Genomic DNA, 13,319 nt, shown 5'->3' on the forward strand with positions numbered 1-13,319 from the left:
GTCATTATTTGTAGCCATCTTAGAGGACCTCAGTTTGGACATGATGGGCACAGCGGAGTCGTTGATTATCTGAGTTTGCACGTACTCTTTCCAGATCACCCTACAAATGTAAGGCTCCTCCCAAAACTATATTGTTTACACAATCTTCCCGTAAAACGCCCGCCAGTGTTCAGACAACACTGGATAGGGTCAGTAGTGTGTCAGTGGTGTGTCAGGGTCACAGGGTTCCGACACTGCGCGGGACTCGAGTCCGGCTCCCGTCTCCCCTTCCACAGTCTGCAGCTCTGACCTCGCCTCTTCCCGTGGTCTCACCTCGTGTCCGCTTCCCCCGGGATCTCAGGAGCCGCTTGTGCCGGAGCCGGAGCCTGGAGCCTGGCAGTAGAGGCACAAGCTGCGGCTCTCTGCGGCGGCGTGTGCTGCTCGTTGGCCGGCTGGGTGCTAGCGCTCCCCCCTGGCGCGCTTTAGTTGTCCCGTGTATAGTAGCACCTGAGATGTTCCTGCTCTTGATATCCCAACAGAGGCTGGAGGAGAGTCCCGAAGTTCCCAAAAAGACACTGCTGGCCGGGTCAGGAAGGACGATGGTTCTCCGTTCCAGTAAGTATTTCGCTTTTCTTTTCTGAGCTGGGGTCCTCAGAGAGCAAGTGAAAGGGGGGGGCCCAGCCCAGCCTCTTCCGGGCAAGGACAGGCAAGGACGGGCCCGCCCTTGGCCCGCGCGCGTCCCGCGAGGCGGGAGCGCGAGTTAAATTTAAAGGGCTCCTGCCCTTTCCGATCAGCAGCAGAGTGGTTCCCCCGGTCTCTTGCGAAAGCGCTTCCCGCGACGGCGGGAGCGCGAGTTAAATTTAAAGGGCTCCTGCCCTTTCCGATCAGCAGCAGAGTGGTTCCCCCGGTCTCTTGCGAAAGCGCTTCCCGCGACGGCGGGAGCGCGAGTTAAATTTAAAGGGCTCCTGCCCTTTCCGATCAGCAGCAGAGTGGTTCCCCCGGTCTCTTGCGAAAGCGCTTCCCGCGACGGCGGGAGCGCGAGTTAAATTTAAAGGGCTCCTGCCCTTTCCGATCAGCAGCAGAGTGGTTCCCCCGGTCTCTTGCGAAAATTAATAAGTGCTCCCAGTAAAGCACATGGAGTTGATCATTTTTTAACAGCACACAACTTGTTAAAATGGAATGGTTCTTATTAGAATCAGTCTCCCCAGGACCCACAGTTGATGACTTCGACAATGTGCCACATCTCCTTGATCAGCTCATAACTATTTGCAGGTTGGGACGTATTCTGTCATCACCCCACCCAACATCTGATTTAATCCAGCTCCCAGATCTGCAGCCATCACCCACTGCAGTTACCCATCATTCGGTCATTTCTCTCCCACTCAAACACTAGTCGTTCCCTTAGATCTCTCAAAGCTCCACTCTCTTGATCTACCTCTGTCCTGATTCTATCTCATCCACTCCTGTGCCTATAAGCCAAATTCATAGCCACAAGGGTTCACCTTAAAACACCACTAGCCATTCTGCATCCATATCCAATCACAGTTCTTTTTGGGATATCCACATCTTACAACTAGATGTTTCTCATCCCATCTTTGTAAGCAAATAAGCAGTCTATGTGCAACAAATAATCTACTTTACCTTTGTGAGCTTTTCCTGCAGCTCTTGGATTTTGTTCTGCTGCTCAGCATTGATCTGAAATGAAAAGGCAATAGGCTCAGGACAGGTTGCCACTGCCACAGGTCCAGTACCTTCCACAGTGGGAAGTTCCTGAGTTACTAGAACGGTACTTTGATATGAAAGGGAATTAGCATTTTTTTTTAGATAATGCCTGTAACTTTTAATGTTTGGCATCCATATGGCAATGAGTACACAAATCAGGTTCCATGTAGGAAAACAAGAAGAGACTCTAATCAAAGACAAAGAATATACAACGGTTATATTAAAATGCATTTTTTACCATCTGCATGTAATAGGTGTAGAGGGCTAAGGAGATTAACTTGGTTTTTGCTCCTTCATACTAGCTGAACCACTTACTGCTTCAAAAGCTGAACTACCTGAGCTTTGAGTGCTGGTTTCCAATCACACTTGTGTACATTCTATGTAGCAGCACCCCATCCTGCACGGACGACTGGCCTCGTACTCTTCATAAATAAACGGATCGACCTGATTGTCACCTGGTAGATGAGGGGTTGGCAGGAGGGTGTTAATGATGGAGCAGAGTCAACGGACTGCGAGTAATTAACTCACCTTTAAAGTGCCTTTATACTGATCCTACATCCTGGATCTTTATTAGTCTTAACTTTTGGACAATGTTTAAAGCACTGAGGAGAAAACTGGGAGAAAAGCAACATGGGGCAGCTCAGGAAGGCATGTGATGAAGAACTTTGTCAAACAGAGTATTTCTCTAGAAGGAAGCCTCAATAGATTCATTTGGGCAGAATGCATGTGGAACAAGTACAGTGTCCAGAATAGGTCTATGACACGAACAGACCACTGAAGCCATATTAGCTATGGTGCAGTGTACTCTATCCATCGATGGAGGTTCAGATCCACAAGGAGCTTTACAAAGGTAGAAAACAATGTAAATCCATCAGCCAATAGTATTTTTGTGCAACCAAGGCCCTGAGCTATAGTCACAGACGCCAAACATCATGAAAAGCTGAGCATCAGACCACAGGGTCTTCGTGGCATCATGGTGAACCCACCTTTTGGCAGGTGAAGCCTTTTATAAAGCACCAAGGAGAGGTAGTTTGTGGTAGTTCAAAAAGAACCTGAGATTGAATATGGTCATCAGAGGAGGACAAGGCTTTGCCTCAGCATAATACATTCACCAGATGGGCAGTCATCCAGTAGATCTGCAGCCACAGAAAGGCTGCCAAAAAGAACAAAAAATTGGTAAAGACCTGTGGGACCACATTAAAACGAAAATTTACAGTCCTGCCCTATTGTGCCGATTTCCAGTAAAGAAATGTGGATACACCACGTATTCTTATAGAACAGATACATGGAAATAGGTGTCCTCAGGTCCACAGAGCATAGCTTGCAATCATTCTGGATGGCTGCATATTGAACTTCAGGATCTGGAGGAACCCATTCAGATAGCAAAGGTCTAGGATGGGACAGAGCCCTTCATCTTTATCCTTATAAAGCAACAGTGGGAGTAGCTGCCTTTACCCGTTCAGAAAGTGGAGCGTGCTTTACTGAGCCTTCAGAAATTATTATCTCAACCTCTTGCAGAGGTTTATGGGATGCTAACTCGGGCAGAGATTGAAGTAGCTGAGGAAGCTGTTGAGCATAGCCGTTCTGAACAACCAATATGACCCATGCATCCGTTATGATCTGGGCCCAGTGATAGTACTGGTTAGAAGGAAAAAAGGTATTTACCTGAAACTGCATTTCTCCAGTATTGGCATCTTTGATAAATTCACATGCCTGAATCAGTCTCTGTTTGGGGGGGGGGAGGCCACAGTAAAACTAGAAAGTAGTATGGTGTTAAATATTGCCTGCAAAGACTAAACCACATCGTTGGTATCCTATTAACATCATTTGAAAAGACTCAAACTTTAGCCAACCATGCTGCTGCACCTCCGTAACAACTCAATTCAGAGGCTACCCTACCACATATTTTCTACTTCATGTCGTGTGATGGAAGTCTCCTTGAGTTCTGCTCAGTTTAACTTCTGAAAACCTAGATATGAATTTCTTTCATTTTCATTACTTTGAGTGGACTAAAAAAACATATCATCTGTTTCAATTTCTTCAATAGGATTTAACAGAGTGCGGAGGTTTCTAGAAAAGTGCCTTTTCAGACCTTGTGCAAAACGAACAAGTGATGGACGGAATGGTGAACAATGACAAACTTTCACCCCCAGTACAGAGATCTGGTCCTAAATCCATTTGTTTTTTGCTAACCATGCCATTCCAGTTTGGACCCAGCCATATGCAAATCAGCCTTGACCCTGCTCCACATGGAACAGTCCAGGCCGAACTGCCAAGCCAGGTCCTCACTGGACTGGAAACAAGCATCCTAGGACCAGCTTCAGTGTATCACCCTTCATTAGCCAGGCTAGCTTGACTCCAGTGGCACGGGGAGCAAGGGACCCACGTCTGGGCACACCCTTCCCTCTTAGGGCGACGAATACAACAAGAATTTGCAATGCAACGGGTTTCGCATTTCTCAGAGTTAGAGCTATTAGCAGTTGTAAACTCCCAACTGGACTTTTCTTCGGTTGATGAAGGGTGATACCCTAAAACCGGTCCCAGGATGCTCATTTCCGGTCCAGGGAGGACCTGGCCTTGAAGTTCGGGTTGGATTGTTCCCATGGGGAATGGGGTCATGACTGATTTCCATATGGCTACCAAACTTACCAGTCTTCAGTGCAGCCATCATGGAGCTGTGGAATTCGTTATGACAATCTCACAAGTCCATGTACTCTATAAGGCCACACTGCACTGATAATATCTCAGAATGGGCTTAGACACTAACGGCATAGTGCTCACGCAGCTATGCCCTCACCTGTGGTATAGTGCAACTGCCTTAGGGCTGTAAGGCCGGCTAGGGGGGTGACTTACCTATGCCACAGGCAGTGGTGTGTGGGCATAGCACCACAGAGGGATGCCATGATGACTTTACCTTCTCCTCCCCACCAGCACACACAAGCTGCAATGGCAGTGTGAATGTGTTTCATGAGGGGTCCCTTAGGGAGGCATAGTATATGCTGCAGCCCTAAGGGACCCTTCCCTGGCCAAATGGCCCTTGGTACCACTGGTACCTTTTACAAAGGACTTAGCTGTGTGCTCAGTCAAGTTCGCATCAGACATCAGGCAAAAAGTGGGGGGGTAACCATGCCAAAAGGGGCACTTTCCTACAGGCACATTACGCAACTCTGCATTATGCCACTCCAATACATAACACACCGCCACCCCCCCAAAAATACTGTACTTCACTATTAAACTCTACAACACTCAACGCCACCCCCCTCTACGCCACAAACTTTTAGTCACACTGAAAAGCAGTCACGCTGGTGTATAACATGGCTGAAACACATTGACACCTATTGGCTTTGAAATGCTTATTAACGTGATGCAGCTAATATGAAGAGTGAAGATCCTAGGCCTCCTGGTCAAGGCTGACCAGGACAATGCTGGCAGTCAGGAGTGGGAGGGGAGAATGTAGAATCTTACCCCCCAGTGTAAGAAAGACAGGATCTAGACACTGAGGAGGGTCAGCAGGGTCCCATAAAGGATCAGAGAGTCCCTAGTAAACTCCCCAGCCCAGCTGGGAGCACTATTGGTAGTGGGAGGGGAAGCCATACAAGTAGATCCCCTTTTGTGCCCAGAGGGTTGGTAGAGAAGATAACTAAAAATAGGGATAGATCCTCATCTGCTCACTCATGTCACCTCAGTCTCTGAGGGGGGACACTGCTCAACTTCAGGTGAGGATTCCCTAGACAGGGAGTTCAGGCAACTGAAACTGGAGGAGGCCAAGCTGAGGCTACAACAGCAGCAGCTAGCCCTAGATAATGAGACCTTGGCAGTGGAGAGAGAGGGAGGGAGGCAGGGTTTGTAGTTAGCACCCCATAGTGGCAGCTGTTTTAGTTTCAGAGAGCCTAGGGTCAGGGAGGACTCTTGACTCCAGAAACCTCCCTCCTACTAGGTGAGGGATGACATCTACAAGTGATTCACTGCTTTGGAGAAGGCCTGTAAGGTACAGATGATCACACAAAGGCTGCTAATTTGTGGCTCTCCTTCTCTGACAAGGGGAGAGACAGATTCTTTATTGTCAGGGAAGAGGATGCAGACAATTACTCAGTGCTCAAAACAGCTCTTCTAGATGGGTTTGGTCTAATCACTGAACAAAACAGGATAAAGCTCAGGGGGACCAGGAAAGAGTCCTCCCAAGACTGGGTAGGTTTTGTGGACTGTTCTGTGAAAGCTCTGGAAGGCTGGTTGTATGGGAGCAAAGTCAGTTTTTATCAGGGCTTATACAACCTAATCTTGAGAGCATATTTTGAATAACTGTGTCTGATTTGTTGCATCAATACCTGGTGGACTCCGTCTTCTTTCCCAATTCTTGGGGAGAGGTCAGATGTGACAAATGGGTCTGCACCAGGGTTAGCAGAAAAGCTCACACAAGGGGTGACCACAAAAAGAAAGATACAGATAAGCACCAGGAGAAGAGTGGGGAGAAAGAAAAATCCAAAGAGTCTTCATCAGGCCCACAAAATTCCTCTGTGGTTGGGGGTAAATTCTCTTCCTCCAGCTTCAAGATGTCTTGGTGCTATTTCTGTAAAAACAAGGCGAGGAGACTGCTCCTGCCCTAAGAAAGGCGCCAATCCAACCACCATTACCAACCCCACTTCTACTTCTAGTGCCGCTAGCAATAGCAGTGGTGGTAGGACTGCTAACAGTAGTCAGTCTAAGAGTGTAGCTGGGCTCACTTTAGGGACTATAGTGGGGTCTGGGTTGGTTAGCAAGACCACTAAAGCAGTGTTAGTCTCTGATGGGGGCATTAACTTTACCACCCTTGCTGCCTGTCCCCTTAACATGGGTACGTACAGGCAACCTCCTCTGATAAATGGTGTTGGGCTGAGACCTACAGGGAAACAGGTGCCAGTATCACCATGGTGACTTAAAAACTGGTGTCTCCTGAGCAACACATACTTGGTCACCAGTAGCAAGTGACTGACGCTCATAACAACATTGTGTGCCACCCCATGGCAGTTGTTGATTTCAGCTGGGGGAGAGGGGGGCTTACTGGTATTAAAAAAAGTTGTGGTGTGAACAGACCTACCTGTAGAGTGTCTATTAGGGAACAAGTTGGACACTTCAGCTTGGGCTGAAGTGGAGTTAGAGGCCCTTGCAGCAATGCTGGGCATTCCAGGGCATATTTTTGCCTTGACTACAGCACAGGCCAAGAAGCAAAAAGATCTGGGAAACTTGGAGTCTGGAATAATGGCCCAAGACAATCCCAGACCCAAACGTAGGGAGGGCAAAAAGGTGCCCCCCCTACTCCAGCCTCCAGTGAGAATTCAACCCCAGAGGGGGAAGACTCCACTCCCTTGGCAGAAGCTACACCAGAGGAGCTACAAGCTGACACAGCTTGGGAGCAGGGGGGCCTGCCAGGGAGGAGTTCAGTAGGGCACAAAAGACATGTCCCACACCAGAGGACTTGAGGCAGCAAGCTGGCACTCTAGAGGCAGAGGATGTCAGTGGCACCCACATGGTGTATTGGGAAGACAATCTCTTGTACTCAGAGCCAAGGAACCCCACACCTGGTACCACCAGGAGGTAGGTAGTCTCCCTGCAGTACAGAGAATTTTTGTTAACTCTAGCACATGACATTCCTATGGCAGGTCACCTGGAGTAAAGCAAAATGTAGGACAGACGTGTACCTCACTTTCACTGGCCCCATATGTCAGAAGACACAAAGGAGTTTTGTCACTCCTGTCTCACCTGTCAAGCCAGTGGCAAGACAGGTGGGTACCCCAAAGGCCCCCTTAATTCCACTTCCAGTGGTTGGGGTATCCTTTGAAAGGGTTGGAGTGGATATTGTTGGCCCCTAGACCCTCTCACAGCCTCTGGAAACAGATTAATTCTGGTGGTAGACCATACCACCAGGTACCCAGAAGCTATTCCTCTTAGGACAACTACAGCTTCTGCAGTGGCCAAAGCCCTTCTTGGAATCTTTTCAAGAGTGGGTTTTCTTAAGGAGGTGGTGTCAGACAGAGGTTCAAAATTCATGTCTGCATACCTGAAAGCCACGTGGAAACAATGTGGTGTGACTTACAAGTTCACCACCCCTTACCTTCCCCAAATCAATGGTTTGGCAGAGTGGTTCAATAAAACTCTCAAAAGCATGATCCTGGGACTCTCTGAAAAATTCAGGAGGGGATGGGATGTGTCCTATTGGCATGCCTCCTCTTTGCCTACAGAAAGGTCCCTCAGAAGGATGTGGGCTACAGCCCATTTGGACTTCTCTTTTGGCACCCTGTTAGGGGTCCTCTTGCTCTTGTAGGAGAAGGCTGGGAGCAACCTCTCAAGCCTCCCAAGCAAGACATAGTGGACTATGTACTTGTCGTCTGATCAAGGATGGCTGAGTATATGAAGAAGGCTACTAAAAACCCAGCCAGGAGCTGCAAAAGCAATGGCATGACCAGAAGGATGTACTGACTGTCAGCCAGGACAGAGCGTGTGGATCCTGGAGCCTGTGGCTCCCAGGGCACTCCAGGAAAAGTAGAGTGGTTGTTCTGCTTTCCTGCTCTTATCTCATACCCGAGCTTACAGAACCTCTCTGGAATGCACTTCTGAGTTTAAAGAAGAAATTTATTGTTATTATTTCTACCCCGCAAGGGTCTTGAGAGACGAAATTAGTAGATTGGAAGCACACGTTCAAAAGTAGTCGCAGCAATGAAAGCAAAATATAGCAAAGTACTTCTCAGTTGCAATGTACACAGCAAATATATGAGATTATATCCCTCGGGGTGCTTCATGTTAATTGCCTGAAACCCTTATGACAGGGCTGATATGACCCTGCTCATGGCCACTGATCCGGGGCAGGAAGAAGAGAGTGACCCTCTCCCTAACCTCTTCTCTCACACTGCAGCCGATGGCTCAGTTGATGGGGTAGTCCTTGCTGACTGCCTCTCGGAGTCACAAAGAGAAGACTGCAGGAATCTCCCGGGACAGTTCTCAGAACAGTTCTCATTGACATCTGGTCAAACCACTTGGTGTGAACACACCATCGACACGGGGCAGTTTGCCAATAAAAGTAAAATTTACAGGCAACCTGACCATGTCAGAGACTGCATCAAATTTGAAGTTCAGAAGATACTAGACCTGGGAGTCATTGAGAACTCAGACAGCCCTTGGGCTAGTCCTGTGGTTCTAGTCCCAAAACCTCACTCCCAAAATGGAAGAAGAGAAATGAGGTTTTGTGTTGATTATAGAGGGATCAACACGGTTACAAAAACAGATACTCATCCTATCCCTACGGCAGAAGAGCTGATAGATACACTGGCATCTGCCAAGTATCTAAGCACTTTTGATTTAACTGCTGGCTTTTGGCAGATTCAATTATCAAATGATGCTAAACCTACAACAGTATTTTCAACCATTTGAGGGCACTATCAATGTACAGTGATGCCCTTTGGGCTGCAAAATGCATCTGCCACATTTCAGCAGCTGGTAAATACAGTCCTCCAAGGATTGGAAACCTATAGTGCAGATTATCTTGATGATATAGCTGTCTTTAGTTTTACCTGGGAGGATCACTTGGTCCACCAGTGGAATGTTTTGGAGGCTCTGCAGAAGGCAGGCTTCACTATCAAGTACCAAAGTACCAAATAGGGCAGGGGAAGGTTGTATATCTGGGCCACCTAGTAGGTGGAGGCCAGATTCAGCCACCACAGGGGAAGAGCCCAACCATTTTGGTTGGACTCCCCACTACTACCCAGACCCAAGTGAGAGCCTTCTCAGGCCTCACTGGGTACTAAAGGAGGTTCATTAAGAACCATGGGTCATTTGTAGCCCCTCTTAATGACCTCACTTCTAAAAGGATGCCTAAAACATTTTGTGGACAGCTAGCTGCCAAAAAGCTTTTGAAGATCTTAAACAGGTCATGTGCTCTGCACCTATTTTAAGAAGCCCTTACTACTCCAAGCAGTTCATAGTTCAGACAGATGCATCTGAGGTAGGGGTTGGGGCAGTTTTGTCACAACTTAATACAGAAGGCCAGAACCAACCTTTAGCTTTTATAAGCAGAAGGTTGACCCATAGGGAAAAGCATAGAAAGGGAGGCCTTTGCTGTGGTTTGGGCTTTGAAGATGCTGAGGCCATGCTAGTTTGGCATTCACTTCCTTGTTCAAACAGACCAAAAGCCCCTTCTATGGTTAAAACATATGACAGAAGAAAATCCCAAACCTTTGTGTTGGTCCATATCCCTACAGAGAATGGACTATACAGTGGTACACAGACCTGGGAGTAATCACTCCAATGCAGATGGACTCTCCAGATATTTCCACTTAGACAATGAAGACTCATCTGGGCAAGGTTAGCCTTATTGTCATTCGTTTGGGGGATGGGGGATGTGTAGGAAAGTACCCTCTTTCTGGCATGGTTACCCCCACTTTTTTCCTGTTGTCATTATGTTTTGACTGTTCACTGGGATCCTGCTAGCCAGGACCCGAGTGACTATGCTCTCTCCCATTAAACTTAGTTTCTTGGACCCAAACACCCCACATTTGGCATACTGGTGCCCCCCCCCTTATAAGTCCCTAGTATATGGTACCCAGATACCCAGGGCATTGGGACACCAAGGGTCCCCCATGGTATGCAGCATGTATTCTACCACCCAAGGGGAGCCTATGCAAAGTGTATCTGCAGGCATGCCATTGCAGCCTTCGTGACACAGCATGCACCCTTTTCACTACAGGTCACTTTAAGTCACCCCTATTATAGGCCCTTCCAGCACAGAGGGCAGGGTGCAGGTACCTGCGTGTGAGGGCACCCCTGCATGAGCAGAGGTGCCCCCACAAACTCCAGCTCCATTTTCATGGACTTCGTGAGTGCAAGGACACCATTTTAAGCGTGTACCGGACGTAATGGTAACTTCAAACCTGGGAATGTTTGGTATCAAACATGTTGGAATCCTATGATTCCATACACTCTGGATGCTCCTTAGAGGACCCCCAGCATTGCTCCTAACAGCTTTCTGGGGTTTTATGGGCAGCCCAACATGCTGTCACCCCTCAGACAGGTTTCTGCCCTCCTGCTGCTTGATCAGCTCAAGCCCAGGAAGGCAGAACAAAGGATTTCCTTCGGGGGAGGGAGGCAACACCCTCTCCTTTTGGAAATAGGTGCTACATGGCTTGGGAGGGGTAGCCTCCCCAAGACACTGGTATGCTTTCAAGGGCACAATTGGTGCCCTCCTTGCATAAACCAGTGTTCAGGGACCTCCAGCTCCTGCTCTGACGTGAAACTGGACAATGGAAAGGGAGTGACCACTCCAGCGTCCTTCACCACCAAAGGGGTGGTGCCCAGAGCTCCTTCAGAGGGTCCCCTGATTCTGCCATCTTGAATCGAAGGCGGGCAGAGGCCTCTGGGAGCATTTGAGTCACCAAGTCATGCAGGTGAAGTCAGAGCTCCCTCCTGATAGGTGGTCACTTGGGTAGGTGACCAATCCCCCTTCCAGGGATACTTTAGGTCTTCCCTCTTCGGTGGCTCCTCAGATTAGATGAGAAAGATTCCAGCAGGATTCCTCTGTATCATTTACTTCGACTTCTGGCCACTGGAACTGCAACTTGACCCTCCAGGAACAGGCAATCTGCATCCACGACGAAGACTCTGCTTGCAACATTGTTCCAAGGCTCCTTCCAGCAACTGCAACATTTCCCCAGCTGTGCATCCTCTGTGGGCGGCAAGTCTTCAGTCTGCTTGAGAAGCAAGAAGGCATCTCCCTTGGAGTGAAGGAGTCATTCCCCTGCATCTGCAGGCACAAACTGCAACGGCGATCGGCTGAGTGGATCTCCTCTCATCCTGAGCTGCATGGATCCTGCATCACGGGTGGTGGTCTGGAGTGGTCCCATCGGTCCCACCTGCCAGCTGTCCAACTTTGGACAAGGTAGGCCCGTGCCTTCCCACGCAGGACAGTACCCCCGTGCACTGCGTCTCTTGCAGCTACCAAGGCTTGTTGGCATCTCCTCCAAAATCTTCAGGGTCTGTGTAGCCCCGCCCCAGCACTCTTCCCAGCGACGCACAGCCCTCTGCATGCTTCTCCTGCGGCGTGGGACCCTTCTTCAGTTGTGCTGCATGGGGCTCTCTGCGACTCCTGTGTCCTCTTCCAGTGGATCCTCTGTTGAGGCTGCCTCTTCTTCTATGGACTCTCTGCATTGCTGATGGCCCCCTGGGACTCCCCTCCATGGGTTGAGTCCCCCTGGACTTTGCTGGTCCCCAGCAGCTCCACTTTTCGTCTTCCGCGACTCTTGCATTTGCCAAGGCTTATTGGTGGCTTTTCCATGCCACAGACAGACCGCAATCTTCCATCCGGTGTGGGACGTCAACTGCATCCTCCAGGAACTCTTCAACTACTCCAGGGCTGCACTGATGACCGTCTTCGTCCTACCGTCCACCAAATCCTTCAGCCACAGATGGGTGGGTAAGTGGCTCCTGCCACCACCAGACACTTCCACGAGTTCTGGACTAGGGCCCCGTCTTTTTCAGGTCTTCCTTTTCCACTGCTGGTTTCTTGCTGTCTTGTCTGGGTGGTGCATTATTATTCTTTTCAGTCCTTTTGGTGGTTTGGGGAAAAACCAGTAACTTACTCCTTTCTTCCTGGTCGTGATTCCACTTACCTGGGTGGGGGTACTACATTCCCATTCAATTTTTTTGTCTATGATTTGGGCTCCCCCTAGGGTCATTATAGTCTATTGCTATTGCACAGTTTTCTATTGCTATTTATGCCTATTTCTGATTACTAGTGTACATGTTTAGTGTGTTTACTTACCTCCTGTTGGGGTACTGCTTATCTAGTATTTTGATACTGGGTTACTGTAATAAAGACCCTTTATTTTCATAACACTGAGTGTTTTCTTTCATGTGTCTAAGTGCTGTGTGACTACAGTGGCATTGCATGAGCTATGCATGTCTCCTAGATAGGCACTGGCTGCTCATCCACAGCTACTGCTAGATAGCCTGGCTTCTAGACACTGCCTACACTTCACTAATAGGGGAACCCTGGACCTGGTATAAGGTGTAATACCATAGGTATACCACACACCAGGCCAGCTTCCTACACACAGGACACTCAGTCACATGTGCATTCATCTGTATATTGAATGGGTCTCCCTGGGCTGGAAGGGTGGAGGGCTTGACACTTACATTTAAAAGGCCAGTGGCCTGTCTCACACAGTGGACTAATAAACCCCACCGGGACCCTGGCACACAGGACTGGACCGAAAGGGGAAGTTGTGCACTTCAAAACCACACTTTGTAGCCCCTCCCCCCACTTCAAAGGCATTCTTGGGTATTTAAACTTGGTCTCTGAGCCCACCAACTCAGACACTTCTGGGCCTACACCTGCAGCCTGTCAGAGGAACTGCTTGGCTGCCCAAAGGACTCATCTGGACTGCTTTGCTGAGAAAGACTGCTGCCCTGCTGTCCTCCTGACCTCTGACGTTGCTGGAAGGACTCTGCCTTCCCCCAAAAGTGCTTTCCAAGGGCTTAGATTAAACTTGCCTCCTGTTTCTGAAGTCTCAGGGTCAACAAAGACTTCATCTATTCAGGAAATTCCTTTGCGTCGAAAATCACCGCAACGCCTGCCGAAAATCGACGCGAAGCCT

General features: G+C 48.8%; 1 protein-coding gene across 2 annotated transcripts in view; it reads right to left on the reverse strand.

The window, feature by feature from the left end:
• The window catches only part of CIT (citron rho-interacting serine/threonine kinase), a 1,039,445-nt gene that overhangs the window by 650,048 nt on the left and 376,078 nt on the right, over nucleotides 1–13,319 (reverse strand). For both annotated transcript variants that reach the window (XM_069215034.1, XM_069215033.1), the window contains exon 16: nucleotides 1,621–1,674. In XM_069215034.1, the coding sequence (XP_069071135.1) occupies nucleotides 1,621–1,674 (54 nt within the window). The remainder of the gene's footprint in view (nucleotides 1–1,620; nucleotides 1,675–13,319) is intronic.

Source organism: Pleurodeles waltl, chromosome 11 (assembly GCF_031143425.1).
Source record: "Pleurodeles waltl isolate 20211129_DDA chromosome 11, aPleWal1.hap1.20221129, whole genome shotgun sequence".
Lineage (NCBI taxonomy): Eukaryota > Metazoa > Chordata > Amphibia > Caudata > Salamandridae > Pleurodeles > Pleurodeles waltl.